The sequence below is a fragment of the Mixophyes fleayi genome, chromosome 3, assembly GCF_038048845.1.
Source record: "Mixophyes fleayi isolate aMixFle1 chromosome 3, aMixFle1.hap1, whole genome shotgun sequence".
Classification (NCBI taxonomy): domain Eukaryota; kingdom Metazoa; phylum Chordata; class Amphibia; order Anura; family Limnodynastidae; genus Mixophyes; species Mixophyes fleayi.
In genome coordinates, this window is record NC_134404.1 from 252730085 (window position 1) to 252750955 (window position 20871).

The 20871-nt window shown below is 41.7% G+C and overlaps 1 protein-coding gene across 3 annotated transcripts in view; it reads right to left on the reverse strand.

The window, feature by feature from the left end:
* Positions 1-20871, reverse strand: part of SYNJ2 (synaptojanin 2) — a 183554-nt gene that overhangs the window by 20731 nt on the left and 141952 nt on the right. For all 3 annotated transcript variants that reach the window (XM_075203410.1, XM_075203409.1, XM_075203411.1), the window contains one exon: positions 6354-6522. In XM_075203410.1, coding sequence (XP_075059511.1) covers positions 6354-6522 — 169 coding nt within the window. The remainder of the gene's footprint in view (positions 1-6353; positions 6523-20871) is intronic.

Below are 20871 nucleotides of genomic sequence, written 5' to 3' on the forward strand. Positions count from 1 at the left end.
TGGTGGCTAATAGAGTGTTATGGTTTATTTAACATTTTGTATTGTGGAACTACAGGTCCCAGCCAGCCGTGGGTGTCAGGGCACATTGGCACTTGAGGTTCCCCAAGTGCCAACATGCCCTGGCTGCCATGGGTATGCTGGTGCTTGTAGTTATACAAGTATCAGCATGCCCACACTGTTTATGTCAGCCCGGGCTGGCTGGGACTTGTAGTTCCACAAAACAAAATGGTGTCCGTTTGTTTTTTTAACTATGTAATCGCCGTTTATTACCCTACACCCACTGCCCAGGGGTGTAGGAAGATCCCTAGTGCTTTCAGCACTGGGCTGGTTGTCTTTAGAGGGGGGGCCACTCGTTTGTTTAGGCGGACCCCACTCCCTAGGGAATCCAGCCTAGCACTGAACAGCTTGGGGTTGGTTTGTCATTATGGCAAGGAGACCCCTGCCGCGTGTCCCCCTGCTATAGTGCCACCCACCCCAGGCTGATTTGCCTAGTGCTTGTTAAGTGAAAATCGGGGAGACCACACGCAAATCTTTTCCCTGATTTTCACGTAACCAGCAGTAGGCTGGTAACACTAGGGTTAATAGTGCTCGGACGGGGGGACCCCACGCATTATAGAAAAAACCTTTTATCTATTTGTAACACTTTTGTCAGCCGCCGGATCTCCAGCTCTATAGGCATGGACAGTGTAACAGTGATGTGTTTACTAATCACGCTGCTAGGATACAGTGTGTTGTATCTGGCTATTTTTAAAGCAAACTCAGGAGAGTTTGCTTAATCGTAGCTTCATACATTTGAGATTTGTATAGCCAGAGTGGCAAACAGTCAGGAGTTTGAGTTCTATCAATTTGGGAAATAGCGATTTTGAGAGAAACACATCTCTGGCGATTTTACATGAAATCTCAGGTTCATACATATGCGAGTTTCAACTCTCTCTCTCAAATCACTGGATATGCAAAATCGCACCTTGATACATTTACCACTAGGAATCTTATTTTGGGCACATATATCACAAGAGTCTACGAACTCTTTAAGATCAGGCCGGAGGGTGGGCCACCAACAGCGTTGGGACAAAAAAGAAAAGGACTTTTTGAACATAGCGTGACCAGCAAATTTAGTAGCATGGGCCCAGCGGAGGGCTTTGAGACGAAGGTGAGGTTTTAGATAGGAGCATCCAACTGGAGGTGTCCTGGAAGCACTGGTTAGAGCAGGGGTCAGGGAACTTTTTGACCTTTTACCCCAAAATATATTTAGATATGCCAACGTTACCCCTTGATTTGAAATGAAGGAAATCATATATTATTAATTATTGGAATTCAAAATTTTATTGAATCTATTCAAAATTTCTTTGAAAGCTTCAACTTCAAAACTTCAGGTTTTAGGGAAATGATATTGCTTCATTTTTGATACGAGAGCATCAATATTGGGAAATTTTGACGTCAGAGCAATTTGAATACAGTCTTCAGCGTTCAATCGATTTCTCTGCTTTGTATTTATGTTCGTTAGTGTGGAAAAACCTTGTTTGCAAAGGTAGGTTGTTGCAAAAATCAGCAACTTTTTGACTGCATCCTCATGTGCAATTTTGAATGACTTTGCAACTGTTAACATCCAAAATTATGACAGATCTGCTTTGTTTTCAAATGCATTACGTGCTTCATTATTGCATCGAAGCTCAAGAAGTGCCTCTGCCAACCCTTGATGCTCTTCTGGTACAACAGCAATTTCACATTTAAAGGGGTCTACAATCCAACTGACAGCATGTGAATCGGTTGCATTACACCCAGGAATTTCATTTTTACCCCTGTTCCCTGACCACTGGGTTAGAGCAATAATGATGGAAGGTTCGAGAATGTGAGGAGGTTCAGATGAGGGTGCAACATCAGATTTGTCAAATGACTGGGAAAGAACATCCGCTCGAGAACTCTGAGTACCAGAGAAAAAAGTGAGTTTCAGGTTGAAGTGAGCAAAGAAAGAAGACAACCTTGCCTAACGGGGATTCAGGCAGCGAGCGTCCCAGAGATAAATTTCATTTTTGTGGTCAGAGAAGACCGTAACCGGGTGTAGGGCTCCTTCGAGGAGGTGGCGCCATTCTTCTAAAGCTGACTTGATGGCAAGCAAATCGTTATCTCTAAGTTGTGTTCTGAGGTGGAGAATTTTTTAGAAAAGAATCCACAAGGATACCAGAGGAAAATTCTTGGGAAAGGACAGCCCCGACCCCGACTGAGGAGGCATCCACCTCTAAGAAAAAAGGTTTTCCTTGGTCCAGTTCAGTATGGGTGCAGACAAAAAGTCTTCTTTCAAGGAAGAAAATGCCGAGATGGCCTTGGGGGACCATACCTTAGGGTTCGCTGATCTCCGGGTGGGAACTGTGATGGGAGCAATAAGTGTGGAGAACTGATTAACGAATTGCCTATAATAATTGGTGAAGCCAATAAATCGTTGAACAGCTTTCAGACTCAGCAGTTGAGGCCAATTGGTGATAGCAGAAACCTTCTCAAGATACATCTGCAATCCAGAACCAGAGAGTATGTATCCTAGAAAAGGAATTTGAGGTACCTTAAAAATAAATTTCTCGAGGTTAAAAAAGAGTTTGTTTTGACGTAAGCAGGACAGAACCTCTTTTACAACAAAACGGTAGGTGAAGAGATCAACAGAAAAAATTGATATATTGTCCAGATATACCACCACCGATTTGTAGAGAAGGTCTCGAAGAACTCATTAACAAAAGACTGGAACACAGCTGGAGCATTGCAAAGCCCGAAGGGCATGACAAGGTACTCATAGTGCCCATCTCAAGTACCGAAGGCAGTCTTCCATTCGTCCCCATCACAAATCCTGATTAAATTGTACGTGCCTCATAGATCTAATTTCGAGAAGATCCTCGAGCCACTGATTCGATCAAATAGTTTAGAAATAAGGGGGAGAGAATACCCATTTTTACAGTAATGGAGTTTAACTGACGATAATCGATGCAGGGGAGTAAGGTTCCATCTTTCTTCTTAACGAAGAAGAATCCTGCTTCAGCAAGGGAAGAGGATTTCCTGATGTAAATTTTCGGTAATGTACTGAGACATGAACTGATCCTTTGGAAGGAAAAGAGGATAAATCCTACCCCTGAGAATGGGCTTATCAGGCAGCAAGTCAACTGGGCAGTACCACGGACGATGCGGGGTTAGAATCTCAGAGGCTGCTTTGGAGAAAACGTCCCGAAAGGAGATATATGGAGCAGGAAGCTCCAACTGAGAGGTGAGCACCTGACAATGTATAGGAGAAATACCCTGCTTCTTGGATTTAACTGCGAGGAGACATCTCTCGAAACATGGAGCACCCCAGGAAGTGACTTGTGCAGAACTCCAATCGAATTGAAGTGCATGCAATCTGAGCGATGGAAGACCCAGAATGACAGAATTAATGGACTGAGGTAAAACCAAAAATTCGATCCATTCAGAATGCAAGACCCCTACCATCAGCAGAACAGGAGATGTAACCTTGGAAATGAAACCGTTAACAACGCGATTTCCGTCCACAGCAGTAAGAAACAACGGCTGAGGCAAATCTTGAGTTGAAATTTGGAGTTGTGATGGCAGAGATGAAACTTACGGCAGTGCCAAAGTCCATGAAAGCAGCAGTTACTAGAGGGCCACTAGGAGTGTCCAGAGAGATAGTTATCAGGAAATCTGGTTTCGAGATGGAATAGGGAGTGGAAAGTCTGACTCCTAGAACGGCCTCGCTGTCACCGACTAGTACAGGAGACCAGCAAATGACCAGCCTCTCCACAATATAGATAGAGATTCTGTTTTAGTCTTCTTTCCCTTTCTTCAGGGAACAACCGAGAACATCCTATCTGCATGGGATCGTCCAGAGGAACTGGGTTCAGATTCTGAAACCGAGGAGCGAGGCAAGTAAGAAAGCGTCTGGCAGAAGATGTCTCTTGAGTACTGTGACTGGATCACTGATAATGTCACACGCCGGACTGCCGCTGTGTTCCTCCGGGAGCCGGCGTGTGCATCTGCTGCTCTCCCGCGGGCTCCCCGCCTAGACAATCCCGGCTAACTTACTTACCTCTCTCCACGCTGCTGCAGCCGTCCAGCGCTGTCACTCTCTCTCCTGTACGTCGCTCAGTGGTTCTGCGCATGCGCAGAGCTGTCAATGCCTTTTCAGTCCTTCTGCTGCCCTCTATTGGTCATCTAATTGGAACTGCCCTATATCTACCCTTTACACCTAAACTCTGTGCTGGTTCTTTCAGTCAGTTCCTGACACTGCAACTGGAAACAGCTCCTGCTTCTATTCCATGCTCCGGAGTAGTTCTACCCTACGGTCCTACCCTGCATTCCTGTTCTCTGAATTCTCCAGGCTCCTACACAGCAATCTCATCTGCAAATTACTATTCAAGGGGCAACATTGTAGAACTGTTCCTGCTATTCCACTCCCAAGTGGCAACGTTACCTTGAACCCTCAAACCGCGTCCCAAGGGGCGATTCTACTTTCTACCCTGCAAACCACTTCCCAGGTTATAACGCTGCAGAACATTTCCTGCTTAAACACCATTTCCAAGTGGCAACTCTATTTACTATCCAATCTACGCTCAGTCTCTTCGGGTTCATTGGGAACTTCCCTAAGGGGTCGCGACCTGCAAGTGAAAGCCGCGAAGCCTATATTCCCTTGCGGGAATCACTGGTGAACACCTTTCGCTTGTTAGATTCCGCGCCCTTGGCAGAAGTAACAACTATCCCGACGGAACCACCATTATCCAGTCGTTCCTCCTTGGCATTGTGACAGATAAATAACTTATGGTATAATTGCGCATATTTATATAATTGCCAATGCACTTATTTTGATATTGTGTATATTTTGATATAGAAAATCTTTATTTCTGAGATCAAGGGTAGAAAATTCGCCTTTTCTGTTTTAACCTTGCTAAAGAAAATGCCTTATTTCTGATGTATATATCTGATACAATAAGCCTTTGTTTTGAAAGCCTTTGTATACCTTAGTGTAAGGAAATGTCTTGTTTGGGTTTCACAACTTTTCCTGGTGAATTCTTTTATTTGGAAGAAATGTGTATTCTGCAAATGTCTGAAGAAAGAATTCATGTTGATTGGATCTTTTGATTTGTGAGGGTCCACTTGAAAACAGGAAGGTTTAATTAAAAACTTGCTGCTAGATTTCCTGCCTCTAAAAACAAGATGCAGGACATCACAGTGTTTCTAGAATTTCACAGACAAGTGTAAATATTGTTAGCTTTGCAAGGCTTGTAAATCCATGTTTGTGTAAACACATTGCATCCTGATTCTAAACCTGGTACCTTCAACCAGTGTGAGAGCAAATAAACATCACTTGCTACAGAGACCTGCTGTAATCCTGTGACCTGCAGATTAGACCCTAAATCTAATCCGCCTGGGACAGCGCCTGACAGGTCTATCAACACACAGATGTGACTTCAAGCACTTGTTGGGATTTACTGGAAAAGCACTTCTAAAGAAACTCAATATGAAAATCTGCTTAGAAAATGTATATATACTGTTTATATTCTAACTCATTATGCTACCAACTAATCAAAAATTTAAATATGATCTTGCTAAATGCGTCAAGGAAAAACATGTATGTTTTAATGGCTGGTCACGGTGATGGAACAAAAACAAAACAAAAAAGTAAATTAACATTGCCTTCATTTATTGCATGTGTCCATATCCACCCTAGTGAGGATGCACAACTGAACAGGGACATTGCACTTTACTTACTACCCTGATGTGTTTATGTGATTGAATAATTGACCCCTTCCAAAGTAATCCAAAAAAAGCTCTTGTAGAAATCCAGAAATAGAAAAAAGCAGCACCTACCAGGATGTAGGAAAGTAAAACACAATGGGCACGATTATTTTGCACATAAGGAAAATACTGGCTGTTTTTTCATGTAGCACACAAATAATTAATAACTTTATTTTTACATTGAAATTTAAATTTGATCTAGAACATGCATTACCCCAACTATAAATCTGCCATCACATTTTAAATTTGTCTCCCCCTCCAATGCAACATGGTTTTGCCAAGGTGCAAAGTTACTCATTTTTTTACTTAACTTTAATGAATCAGGCCCAAGAACTTTATTAACCCATAATATAAAACTGTGATGTTTCAGTCCATAGACCTTTCTCAAGCATCTGTAACCATCCACTTCCAAGACTGCACAAGGGATGCATTCTGTAGGGCAATTGATTTTATATCAGAAACAAATAAAAGTTTGTTTTTTTAATTTCACAAAGAAGAAAACAAAACCATCACACCTAAAAAATGCAATAAATGCTAATCAACGTCTTATGACCCTGTAAATGATGAATTGAAATGTTATTACCAACCTTCTGACTCATAGTCCAGACTGGAGAAGTCAAAACTTTCCTCCAGAAGGCAGGAATTGGCATTTGGTGACAGGAGTGCAATACTGTCCCTATTTCGTGCAATTTCTTCCTGCAAACCCTTCAACCAATCTTTAGTTTTAGGTCTTATTTTTACTGTTTTTCCTTTCACCTAAAACAAGAAAAATAAATATTTTTACAAACTGTACTGCACATAAACTTATTATAATTATATGTATTGAATATTGTCCATCACTACCAGAAATGCCAATCACATTTTAGACACCACAAAGCTGAAAATGTCAGTTCAAACAAGAAAATTAGTTTTTTTGATATGTAAAAGTAATTTAAATAAATGCTAATCAACGTCTTATGACCCGGTAAATGATCATAAATACATTTGAAATGGTACATATTGTACAAACTAGATAATTGGAAGAACAGATTTCTTCAAACCAAAAATGAGAAGCGCATTAGGCTAGTTACCCGCTGGCATTAAAAAGTATGTTTTTACTAAATCACAATGTCCTGAGTGAGATTAAATGCAGAAACCAGCTCTGGTCGAAAAGATGGCTTAGTTCAAATAACAGCCCAATCATCATGAAAATGAGAAAATGAGACCTGCTTGACATAAAAGGGCAGTGTCTTCCTTTTCCTCTTCTTCACGTGACAAATTAATTTATAAAATAAAAAAGAATATTCCTGTCAGAGAATTTAGAACTACTCGATCTTAAGATTATGAGGTGGAAAATACTCCTCATGAGAGTGCCAAGTCATCTTCCTGTTCAGGGAGTCCACAGGCACCTAAGAAAAAATTAAAGAAAAAAAAACCAAAAAAAACTTAACCCCAGGAAAGCCTGCTGATGTGAAATTTTCCCCTGGAATTACCCATAGCAGGCAACATTCTAGTGCTCAGAGCAAGCATAGCTCTGCCCGTAGCTAGCACAATGTCTCTGTCCGTAGCTGGCAGCATGAGGGGATGAGTAGTCAGTATATGGGGTCACCTACCAGACAGTCATTACATTTTTCCCCAGAGGAAATTGATCAGTCTCTGTCTGCAGATTGGGAATCAGAGGAGATTACAAGAACCTCTGTTTCATCCCATCGCAGGGAGTTTAATGAGATACAAATGGCCAGGGTGGCAATAGCGGGAAAAACCTCTCCAACAAAATTATACGTTCTAGGCCCTAAAATACTATTCAAATTTGCACAGCTGGCCTTTATAGCTACACTTATCTGGGAGGATGAGTTGGGACTGCGTACCTATACGGTGTTACCTGATGTATCGGCATTAATTGCCACTGACATTGACCCAGCTTTAGCCTCTATTGTGGGGGAAAATTTACACAATAACCCTACAGACCGCACATTAAGGAAAATACTATACAAAATAGCATACACAGCTGGGACCCTGCTATCTGTATTAGACAAGGCAGAGAGAGAAGGGGAGTCTGGATGTTCACTGGATACTCTGGTGGCATCCAAGCTAGCCCTACTTAAAGCCATTAGCAGAGCAACTTTTATAATAGGCCAATCATTTAATTACATCACTAATACCTGTAGATTTAGGTGGCTGACCAGAGCAGGTTTAGCAGTTCTTGCTCCCAAATTTCTTGAGTTCTCAAATATGAAATGCAGACCTTTTTGGGCCTCAGTTTATAGAAGAGGTCAAAACACACCATAAAACCTTCAAATCCTCCTCAGACCTCAAGAAAACGAATTAACCTTTCTTCAAAGGGGTCAGATTTCGAGAAAAACCATTCAAGCCCAATCTTATCAAAATACTCCCACATTTGGGATATCGAGCCTTTCCTGGCTTCGGAGATGGCTATTTATCCCGTAACTTGGCTCTAGACATAGCAGCTAGAGGAGGTGAACTGATCCTCATACACACCTCTCAGATCCATGGTTTTCACAGACACCTTTGGGGTACCACATCAGGGGCGCACGGAGGATTTTTAAAGGGGGGTTTCCCCTCCACCCCCAAAAATGCGCCGCGCATCAGCTCCGTTTCGGCAGCACTGCACTATACAGCAGCCGCGGCGCTGTCAAAGAAGCGTCCGCGGCGGTGCTGTATACAATACAGTATAGTACTGCTGTATAGCACAGTGCCGCTATGCAGGGCACTTTTATAGCGGAGGGGAGGTTACACTAAGTCCTCCTCATTCAATAATTCCATAATTGAATTCGATATATATATTCGTTATAAATGACTCTTCAGAGTCTAACATTTGTATGGCTTAGTGCCTATTATTCTACTTAGCTCTGACAGCTCCCATGAGAGACAATATCTCCACTTTTCCTTACTTGTAGAAAACCTTTTTTCCCGACAAGATCCTCAATTATCAGTGGATGGATTGTGGCAACCATGAAAGATGCAGGGATAGATACAAACCAGTTTAGAAGCCACTCCCTACGGGACCAGCAGCCACAAAATTAGAAGCTAAAGGCATATCATTGCAGATAATTATGCTAGCAGCTAGCTGGTCCCCAGTTCATACCTTTGCTAAGCATTATTGGAGATCAACCGATCTATAAAAGGATCAAGTTTTACAGAGCAACCACCTGGTATGTGGTAGTCTGCCCACCAGCTGTTGCTAGGTGGCAAGCCTCCCGATGAATAAAACACTAGTTTTCAGGAATCTATGGCCTACAAACTGGATTTGTTCTAGGGAACAGGATTGCCACCTAGAACCAGCTCCCACCTTACCCACCCTATCTCCTTTTGCTAGGACCTTTGCATCCTCTGTAGAATCTATGTTTGGGTATTAAGGGGCATATTCAATTGTTAGCGAGACGGGTGAAAATCCCGCGCTCCAAAAAAACCCCAAAAAAACCCGCGCTCTTTTTTTCCTGTTTAAGCGCTCGTTTTAAATAAAAACAAACGCTCAATTCAATTGTTATATTGCATCCACCCCCTCGCGCTCTATTATTGGTCCTAGCAAGTTTGAAATGAGGAGTGGTTAAGGCAGTCATTTTAGTATAAAAAAATGAATGCAAATTAATTCAATCAAGAATGGCCCGAGCACTGCACAAGAGAATGGGCCCCCACACTGCAATCAAGAAGGGCCCCAGCACTGCACAAGAGAATAGGCCCCCACACTGCAATCAAGAAGGGCCCCAGCACTGCAAGCAACAATGCCCCCTCCCCCTGGACAGCAGATTAAAAGATTTTACAAGGAGGTAAATTTTTTGCCATTTACAAACATTTCTTGAACACTGGCCAAGCATGGACATTTGTAAGGTACAAATATTTGTGGCACAGTGGGCAAGCCGGACATTTCTTCGAAGGTACAAATAATTTTTGGGACTTTGCGTAAATGAGTGCTTGTAGGTAAAGCATCATAAAACTGAGGATTTTGTCAATGGTGAGTATTTTGTTTTGGGTTTTTTTCAATAAAAAAATCTATGGTGTACATGAGGGTGTTTACTGTATTTCTTGGGGTTTTATTATTTTTAATAAAGATTTGTGGTTGGAATGAGGGTGTTGTGCTTTTATTTAACATTTTACTTTGTGGAACTACAGATCACAGACAGCCGTGGGTGTAAGAGCATGTTGGCACTTGTGGTTCTACAAGTGCAAACATGCCCTGGGTGCCATGGGTACGCTGGTGCTTGTAGTTAGACAAGTAGCAGTATGCCCACACTATTTAGGCCAACATGGCTGGCTGGGACATATAGTTCCACAAATCAAAATTTTTTTGTTTTGTTTTTTTTTCATACAAAATCCCCATTTATTACTCTACTACTCACAGCCCAGGGGTAGTAGGAAGAGCCCTAGTGCTATCGGCACTGGGCTGGGTGTCCCTAGGGGGGTGGCCCGCTTACATTTTTCAGCGGACCACACTCCCTAGGGAATCCAGCCCAGCGCTGAACAGTCTGTGGGTGTTTAGTCATTATGGCCGTGGGACCCAAACTGCGTCCCCCTCCCCCCCTGCTATAGTGCCTATCACCCGGCTGGTTTGCCTAGTGCTGGTTCAATTAAAATAGGGGGAACCCTATGCCAAATTTTTCAAAGATTTTAACTCACACATCAATAGCCTGCCAGCACTAGGGCTCAGACTAAATAGAGTGGGGAGCAAACGATTTTGGTTTTAATAAAAAAAAATTTAAAAAAATGCTACTTTTCACCGAGAGCTGACTGAGATCAGGCACAAGTTTAAATACAAGCACCACTAATGTTTTTTTCTACAGGGGGAACTTTCCAAAAATTATTAATTAGTATTACACTTTTTTAAGTACTTCTCAGTTTTTAGGTTATTTTTATGAACTTTTACACCTATTTTTTCAGTTTAATGTATATTTTTCTTAACTTAATAAAAAAAAAAATTCTTTGAGCAGACCAAGGAGGTGCGAGATGAAACAGCAGATTTGCCTGTTTCACACTCAGCGTTAAAAAACAATTGAATAGCTTTTTCCGCTGAGGGTTCGCATCCAGCCTATACTTTAACATTGACAAACGGTTAGAGCGCGATAACACCGTTTCGGTAAAAATAAAAAAAAGATTAGACTTGCGGGAGAAGTTTCCGCGCTCGAAAATAAGGAAAAATAGCCAAAAAATTACTTAACGCGCTCGAACTTCGAAACTAACAATTGAATATGCCCCTATTAATCTGTCCTTCTGTCATTCCTCTAGTCCCAGCAAGGTACCAAAAGAAGCCCCAGACAGCCACTAATAAGGAACAAAAGTAATATATTAACTGGCATTACAATTCTTTCTTAAATTTTGGAGCCAAAGTTGTTTTTTCCAGCTTCTCTCTCCCTCCTAGTTGTAGCAGCAACATATAAACCGTTACCATAAGTTGTCAGTTAAAGTTCAATAAATTGTTGTTTCTTGGTTAAAGAACATATGTGTCTTCGGTTTTCCTCCACAATTTAAAGGTGCCAGAACTGTCAGACTCAAAAGTTACCTTTTTTCTTTTACACTTTTCCTTTCTAGGACTGGTTTGCAACCAGCTAGATTCCGAAAAATCTGACCAGCAGTGCTTTGATGCGCGCCCACATGTTTGCAAGCATACATGTGACCAAATTTGCAAGTAATTCGCACACTGCTGCTTTTCTGACAGGGATTCGGGAGGCTTGCTGCCTAACTGACTGGCTATTGCTAGGTGGCAATCCTGTTCCCTAGAACAAATCCAATTTGCAGGTCATAGATTCCTGCAAACTAGTGTTTGACTGGATATATGCCATATCGGCAGTGGTTAAGCAGGTTTGTTTTTTTAAAATAAATTTTGCTGAAGTTCTTTCAAAAGTAGGAAGCACAGAAAATGAATCGAGACTACATGCCAGAATATTAGAAGAAAACATTAAATACATTTCAGATAAGTTTAAAATAACAGCACAAATTATTGTTATTGTATGTAACAGTCTGGAGCAGAGTTAAGGGGTAAGTCCACATTGAATTATTATTGTTGGGAGGCAGATTCTGTACCAGTATGGGGAGAAGGAAGGACTAGGAAATGTGGTGAAGAAGGAAAAAAGAATAAAAGAGAGGGGGATGAGAGGAGGGCTTGTAAGTATAGGTTTGAGTGGAAAAGGGAGTAGTAATTTAAAGTAATGAGAGACTCAATCCCAAAAGCATGTTCTGCAAACTTTCAAGTGGTGTAATACATTAAGAAATATGTTCTGAAGAGGCAAAACTGCCAACAATGCATGTTGAGAGGAATTGGTTACAGTGATCATTTAAGATGCTAGTCATGTGTTATAAATTTTATATTTTTTATATTTGCCACACGCTTTGAATCAGCTCTGGGATTGTTGGGCTTTCAGTTTGCTTCTATTTTCTAGCTATCAAACATCTAGTAGCGGTGAGAATGTGGCCCGGGAGAAAGTAAGAAAGATGGAACAGAAAATTTTGATTAGTTATTTTATGGATAAGATCAGCTACTTCCCTCTAGATGGATTTAATTTTTGGACAATTCCACCAGATGTGGGACAAGGAACCCCGATGACCACAATTACGCCAGCAAAGATCAGAATCTGTCGGATAAATAGATTTCAGTCTGGAAGGGACTAAATTCCAACAAAATAAAATCTTGTAAGAATTTTCTTTTATCTGAGCACAGATTGAAGATTTAGCAACTGCCTCTTGGATTTCTGTACTCTCTTCAGGATCTAAAACCTCTGCCATGTCCTCCTCCCAGCATAACTCAAGCAACTCTTTATCAGGTAAATTGTTATTAATCAACAGCGTGTAAAAAGTAGATATTAGGCCTTTAGTGGTCGATCTGTTGACACAAAGACTCTAGAGGAGATGGACGGCAAGGAGTTCACAGGTCTATTTGGTTGTTGAATAGGTGACATATTTGCAAATATTGATAAAGGTTTAGGATGGAAGGTGGAGACGATTGCGGAGCTCAGGAAAAGTCGTGAAAAATCCAATAGGAACTATATTGGGTAAAAACAATGTTATGCTTTGTCCAGTGGGAAAAAGATTTGGGATTAATACCCAGAGGAATACAGGGAACATTTGTTTGGGATTATCTGTAAGCTTGAAGGTGCATGTACAATATTTCTATATTTCAAGAGAAAAGCTAACTGTAGGAGGGAGAGTGTGAAGAGGGGGATGATATTTTATATAAAGCCAAAGATACTTGGAGATAACATCTGGAGAAAATCTGTTTATTTGTCGACCCACAATCTTGTGTGGGGATGTGCGTGAGCTAAAACTGCTTGAGTGAGATGTGATAGCATGTCAGTAAAGGACTTTTAGATGGACTCTTGGGCGTCTACCGGACCATACAAACTGGGAGATACTAGACTCTATATCCTTAAGAACAAGCGAAGGGACACGTACTGGTAAGGTTTGAAATAGATAAAGAAGACTGGGTGAGATAATCATTTTTATTGAGGAAACTACCAATCCATGATATGCATTGAGGTGACCGAGAGCGTCGATCGCTGCTATTAAAAATGGAAAGTTGACCGCGAATAGCTTGTCATAACATTTGGTTAGTTTGATTCCTAAATATTTAATATGTTGCGATTGCCAATTAAACTTAAAGGTGTCTTGCAAATGTTTTTGGGTATTAGGTTGAAAGTTAAGAGCTTCAGTTTTGTCAGAGTTAATTTTAAAGTTGGAGAGTAAATAATTTTTAATTTGGTAAAAAATAGAAGGGTTTGAAACGTACGGATTTGTGAGGGTAAGGAGTACATCGTCTGCATAGAGGGCTAATTTAGATGACCTAGAGCCAGATGAAATTCCAGTTGATTAAGGCAGATTCTAGCGGCGAGTGGTTCCATCGTTAATTCAAAGAGGAGGGGAGAAAGGGGACATCCTTCTCTAGTACTATTCCGAATTGTAAAAGCTGGAGAGGCACAACCATTAGCCAGCACTATTGCTGAGGGATTGTAATACAGAAATGTGATTACGTTGAGGAAAGGACCTTGAATATTGGCTGTGTTAAGAAGTTTGTGCATAAAGGGCCACGAGATGTGGTCGAAAGCTTTCTCCACGTCAAGAGCCATCACCAGAGCAGGGGTCTTATATTTATTTGCAGCATGGATTAAGTTAATGACTTTTCTCATGTTATGCGCCGCTTGGCGGATAGGGATGAAACCCAGTTGGTCCGGATGGACGAGGGAAAGAATCACACGGGCAAGACGGTTAGCTAAATTTTTGGCAAATTTTAAATCAACATTTACTAAAGAAATTGGCCGGTAGCTCGCACATTGACTTGGATCTTTTCCCTCTTTTGAAATTACAACTATATTCGCTCTGATGGTGGCTCCATCAAATTTCCTTCCAAGGAGAATAGAATTAAAAATGTCTATAAGCGTGGGAAAAAGGGCAGGAAGCATTTTCTTGTAATAAGCAGCTGTGAAACCATCAGGGCCTGGAACAGACGCATTTCTGAGGGATTTCCAGGTAAATTTCAATTCCTCGGGCGTTCTTTTGATTTAGAGGGGTCAACTGCATGTCACTCAACATGGGAAAATTACAAGATTCCAAAAATTGTTTAATTCTAGATCTGAGATCCTGCGGGAGAGGGGTTATCTGCCTGTAAGTTGTACAGTTTTGAATAAAAGTCTTGGAACGGTTGGCAATCTTTTGTGGTTCGTAAAGTTTGTTAGCAGAAACATCTTGTATATAGATAATTCTATTAGGGGTTCTCTTAGAGTGCAGGCTACGAGCTAAAAGAGAGTCAGCCTTGTTTCCTTTTACGTAATATCTTTGGCGTAGCCATTTCAGCATATTGGCAGCTTTAGTTTATCAAATTTGTTGAAACTGAGGGCCAAGATTTGTAAATAAGTTTTACGTTTTGTGCGTAGTTGATGTTTCTCAGTGAGAGAAGATATCTTGGCTTCAAGGTCGTGTATACGAGATGATTGAACTTTTTTCAGAGTTGAGGACATGCTGATTAGTAGACCCCGAATTTTGGCTTTATAAGCCACCCATGTTATAGAGTGAGGAATATCTGGGGAGGTGTTTAATTCCCTGAACTCCGCGATCGCCTGCATGACCTTTTGTTTATTTTCTTTGTTGGAAAGGAGGTAAGCATGTAGATGCCAAAATCAGCGGGGGTGAACAGTGTTAGGAACCCCAACAGCCAGCACCACAATACCCAGAGTCTGCTCTGAAGTCTGGTGTTCGCTGGAGCCCCTAGTGGTGGGGACAGACTTGGCCGCAGACAACAGAGGGTCGTGAGTTGCGTGCTGACTGGGGAGAACCCAGGAAAGCGAAGTGAGGTCTAGGCAAGGGTCGAATAGGTCACAGGCAAGCCGGCAGCGTCAGTATCCAGGCAAAAGATCGGGGGTCACCAGCAAACAAACGTGGTCAATATCCAGGCAAAGGGTCAGAGGTCTCAGGCAATAAATCGTAGTCAAATTTCAGGCAATAGGTCGTCAACAGTAATCAGGATCAGAAGCTATACAGATAACAAGCAGGGTAGTGTGCTAGTGAGCAGGGACTATAAACGGCAGGGAGGGCTTGCCAGGTTTTCCCGGGATTTTTTTGAAGAATTCAAAAAGTAGCTTGTTAGCATGTAGACTCCTTTGTGGCACCCAAGACCGCTCCTCACGGCCATACCCCTTCCAATGAACAAGAAAATGAGTTTGTCCTTGGACCTTTTTTGAATCCAAAATTTTCTCGACTTCATATTCTTGCTGTCCATCGATGGATAGAGGCTGAGGTTTAGAATGTCATTAATGTCTGAACTTCTTAGAGGAGCAAACGGGTTTCAACAAGGAGCAGTCGAACGTGTTGGGTATCTTTAACCCAGTATCTTTCAAGCTGAAGCTTCCGGAATCATTAATTTGTTTCAGGATGGGAAAAGGACCAATAAACTTGGGTCCTAACTTTTTGCATGGTTGGCGGAGTTTGATGTTCCGGGTTGACAACCACACGAAGTCTCCAACCTTAAAGGAACAGGCGGAACGGTGAAGATCGGCAAAAACTTTGGACTTAAAAGAGGCTCAGAGTAAGGATTGATGTACCATCTTCCAAATTCTTCTAAGCCGGGTGGCCGTAGACCTAGGTTCACAAAACTTATCGGTAGGCAAGAAAGACAATGAGTTGGTTCTGGGGTGATATCCGAAATTGCAGTAGAATGGAGAATGTTGGGATGACAAATGGCATGCGTTGCTGTAGGCGAATTCAGCCCATGGAAGAAGGTCCACCCAGTTGTCGTGGCTTTTAGAAATATATAATCACAGGTATTGCTCTAGAGATTGGATCACTCTTTCAGTCTGTCCGTTAGACTGTGGATGGTAGGCAGATGACAAACTAAGATTAATACCCAGCAGGGAGCAAAAGGACCTCCAGAAGGCTGCAATGAAATGAGAGCCTCGATCCGATACTATATTTTCAGGGAGGCCATGAATTCAGAATACGTGTTTAATGAATAATGATGCTAGGTTGCGTGCTGAAGGTAGTTTACACAACGGAATGAAGTGGGCCATTTTACTGAACCTATCTACAGTAACCCATATGGTGTTGCACCCGGAGAAAGGAGGTAAGTCGACAATAAAAATGGTGGGGGAACTTACTGGGGTAGAAAAGAAAACAGATCGGCAAAACAATTATGTGAGTAGTGAGATAATGAAGAGGTTGCAGATATTAAGAGACGGGGCGATTAAATAAACACAAATACAGAGGTATATAGGGTGGCATCCCAGCATCCGGGCAGCTAAAGCACTATACAATAACCTTGTGACAGTAAGTGATAGTTTTCATTACAGAAGATAAGACCGTAGTAATTCACCCCAGGTGCCGCAATGTCAGCCACAAAAGAAAAATTACATAAGGATACAAAACCATGTTGAACTAGTCAAATAATTTTCTGATTATCTCATCTTACCAAGTAAAATGTTAAAAATGAAAAACAGATCGGCGAAACAATTATATGAGTAGTGAGATAATGAAGGGGTTGCAGCTATCAAGAGATGGAGCAATTAATAAACAAGTATACAGGGTGGCATCCCAGCACTCGGGTGGTAAAAACGCTAAATGGAAAATTTTTGACAGTAAGTGATAGTTTACATTCCAGAAAAAAAGATTGTAGTAAGTCACAGAAGGTGCCACCATGCCAACCACAAAAGGAGAATTACATAAGGATACAAAACCTTATTTAAACCAATCAAACAAATAATTTTCTGTTCATTCCATCTAACTATGTAAATGTTAAAAGTGAACAATATTTAAACCTTTCAACAAAGGAACATTTGAACAGAGGAGCTAAACGGTGGACCCATGTCAGGCTGAAGACAAAAGAGCTGGCTGGGCCTAACATGTTACATTAACTATTGTAAGTATACATTGAAAAAAAGATCTATAAATATCATTAATTACTGTGTAGAAAAAACAGCTCAGAAGGAAATTCTTGTGCAAGACCAAGTCTTCATTTGTGTAGGCAATGATTTCTAAGAGCTTTCTTACGACGTTTCTGAAGAGTAGAGGGAGCTAGATCCTGAAAAATTTGCAAATTATTGCCTGAGTACATGATGACTGGGGCTTCGCGTATGGAGGTAATAAATAGTTCCTTAACTTTGTAGTAGTGAAATCTCACAATGACATCTCGAGGAAGTTGACCTGCTGATGGTTTGACTAGGAGAGCTCTGTGAGTCCGATCCAGAAAGAAGTCTAAGAGAGGAGAATCTGGAAGACATTGGTGAAAGAGCCCTTTTTTAGTATTTTGGAAGGGGATATCTAGTGCACCTTGTTAAACTACTGTTCTCTTTATGTGCTATTTTGGAAGGGTGTCAGCATCGATTGTTTCAGGTATGTTTTTGAGCCGTACGTTGTTACGCCTTGAGCGGTTTTCAACATCCTCTATGTGATCTTGAATGTCTGCGACGGTTTGATGTAGTTCCGTGAGTTGCCTCTCGACAGATTCTTGATAACTGCAGACTTCATCTATCAAGTTGTCAGCTTAGTCTTTCTTTTCCTGTTTAATACAACTACACTTTACACAGTTGCAGGAATATAGAGCTGCCTAATTAGATCAAAAGTTCTCAATAATATGGGGTACTGAGATCTAAGATGGCTACTTGTGATGCAGTCCCAGGCCAGCAATGGTGGGAAGAACACTGCACAATTGGACTCAGAAATTACTGAATTTATACTGTATGTGGAAGACTCTTTTTACAGATAACTACAGCTACAGGACAGTCAGTTCTGCAGGAGACACCACCGGAGGACCAGGTTTGTTACCGTGTTTATATGGACTCTGGATAGGACTTCTCCAGTGAGGCAATCGCTTTAGCAATTTCCAATGCGACTCAAGACCCTGCAGAGAGCACCCGTTGGAGCACCCAACCAAGGATAGCGAGGACCAGGACCGCTAAGAAGATGACCTCTTCTCACACCCAGATCGTTTCGGGGCCAGTAGCAACTTGGCAGGGCGCTCAGCACCCAGCCGGATGAACAGCCGCTGGCGGCGAAGTCAGGCACCATTCAAAGAAGTGCCAAGTAGCAGCGCCGTGGTCCAGAGGGTCACCAGATAAAGGGGTAAGGTCAGCAGTACCCGATTCAAGTGTCCAATGGTGGTCTCACCCCAGGTAAGAACCTCCTGCGACCACTCACGATGGCTGCCAGGCCACGCCGGTTAAGGAGGTTTTATGGGAAGGTCTCTTCCTAATTAAAGGTAGGAATTTGACTAACTAATAACAGAACTGTTTGTATTTCAGGTGAGCTGGCTACAATATTATTATCTAAAGGCATTACTTTCTCTTACCAACTTGTCATCAATTAAGAGACAATACAGATATACCAACATTTTGAAAAATTAGGTGTGTACACCATTATAAATTGATGTCATACATTTGAATATGTTATTACTCTCTAAAGGTTCTTAAAAAATACTACACTCCATTCAGGAGAAGGCTGCATAATGCCAGGGCTTTTTAAACCATTTTCTTTGACTATCAATTTGCATAATTTAGACATTGTGTGATCCCTTTTATTTAATATATTAATTCATTGTTGCCCAAATCCATTACTAATGGAGCCCTAACAGTGAATATCTCCATCCTTGAGCACAGATGTATTCATTACTGTCCAACACATTTTAAAAGATCCACCACAAGTGGTACTAATTATTTAACTTGTGACATGTAAAAAATGTGCCATTACGGCTTCCTGATGACTAGATTTGGGAAACACTGCATTAATACATTTTTAACATATGTTATCCTAGTCACCATGCATTTTTATATGCATCTTCCCTTTGCTTTTTCTTTCTGGTCCTCCAGAATTTGTGTCACCCTATTTTTGACAACCTTGGATACGTGTTTTCCACCCGCCTTGAGGGTCTTCAAAATAGGCCAAATATACCTATTTGGTTTTTTTTAACCAAAAACAGGTTTGAGTAATAACCTCTCCTCCTATGTTCTACTAGAACTGGAATTATCACACCTGTGCCTAACAAGGTGTGAATGGCTTCTCCCAGGGCCTGATGGTTTTCTGAATTTGCAAGAAGGCTGGTAAAAAATAACATCTGGGTGGAGCTCTGAGGAGATCTATCGTATATCCTCAATCCGTAATGTCACATACCAAGAAATCTGATGAACTTTACCACTGCTTCTGGTAAAGGAGCAAGCGGGTTCCCAAGACAGGCTCCACCAGGTGGGTAGACTGCCTGTCAGGCAGACTGTTCGTCTGCGTGCTTGGTTGCTGGTTTCTTAGGAGCCCAATCCTTTTTGCCTCTAGACTGCCCTTCACAGGAGGTGAAGAACTGGCATCTCGAGACCTCACACTTTTTTTTTCTGGAATCCTTCAAAGGAACGAGAACAAGCACCCTGCACTTTTGGGAGATTGACAGTCAAGAAGGAAATCTTCCCATCATTCTAATGATCTTATCCAAATCTAGGAGAAATTAAACCTTGCTTGAAACAAGCAAAGCAGTCTTAGACACCTCTACCTACCAGGCCTTAAGCTAGCAGGTAGGGAAAGCAGAGACTACCGGAGCTAAGATTCTAGTCACAATCAGACCAGCATCCAGAGCTGCATCTCGGAGAAATTCAGACACCTTTCAGATGTATTGGACCAAGCTCACCAGTTTAGACCTAGGCTTCACAGATTGCAACCATTCCATGAGTTGCTCAGACCATTTTTTAATAGCCCTATAACCAAGCCAAAGCAGAAATAGGTCTCAGAGGCCTCTACATAAATGGATTTCAGGATGGTCTTGATATGGCTATCTGTAGCATTTAGAATTTAAATCATGATAGCCTTGGATAATCTCGCTATGGAATCATGCACCTTAGGTGGATTTTATTTCTCATTATCTCCTTTAGGAAAAGGGTACAGAGTATGAAATCTGCAGGAAACCTGAAAGTCACCCCCCCCTGTGGTCTGGCAGTTTTCCTCAAAACTTGATTTCTTCTCTACCTCACGTTCCTCTTGGGAGAAACACTCGGGAGTCAGACTCTTCCCATGACTGTCCTAGTTCTGATCCTTCTCCAGAATAGTTGGTAAAGATTTTGCCAGAATCCTCTCCAACGGAAGAAAGAAGAGGTCACCCTGCCCAGATTTAGCAAGGCATTGCGCCCAGAACGGTTTATCTGGCAGCACAACACCCAAGCCAGATAACCTTCAGCTAGGTATATAGGGTCAGAAGCAAGCTATGTGAACTCCAAAAAGTAAAAACCCTGGAATTTAGCTCAGGCGGGTTTTGTCAGATCAGTGGTGGATACCATGGGTCTCAGCATCAGCTTTCTGCCTTAATTGCATAACTGTCCGCTGAACAATCTAGCATGACATTTTAAACAGAAATAAAGGTGCCACATCTCCCACTGACTGAGACCTGGAACTAATTACCTTTTCAGGAATGTCAAATGCAAATTGGGAGAAGAAAGGCAGATACAGTACACAAAAGGAGAGTGAACCTTGTATAAAAAGCACACAGAAATTGGCAAGCACACAGAAATTGGCAGGCAGAGAATGTGTAAAAAATACTGGCTCCAGACAATCCCACCTCTAGAAAAGAAATTAACTGCAGATAGGGATGTAGAAGAGGAGCTGTAGAAAGCTTCTGTGTGGCCAGGCTTCAGTGCACACATTTAAGCCTGCCAAAGAGGAGGC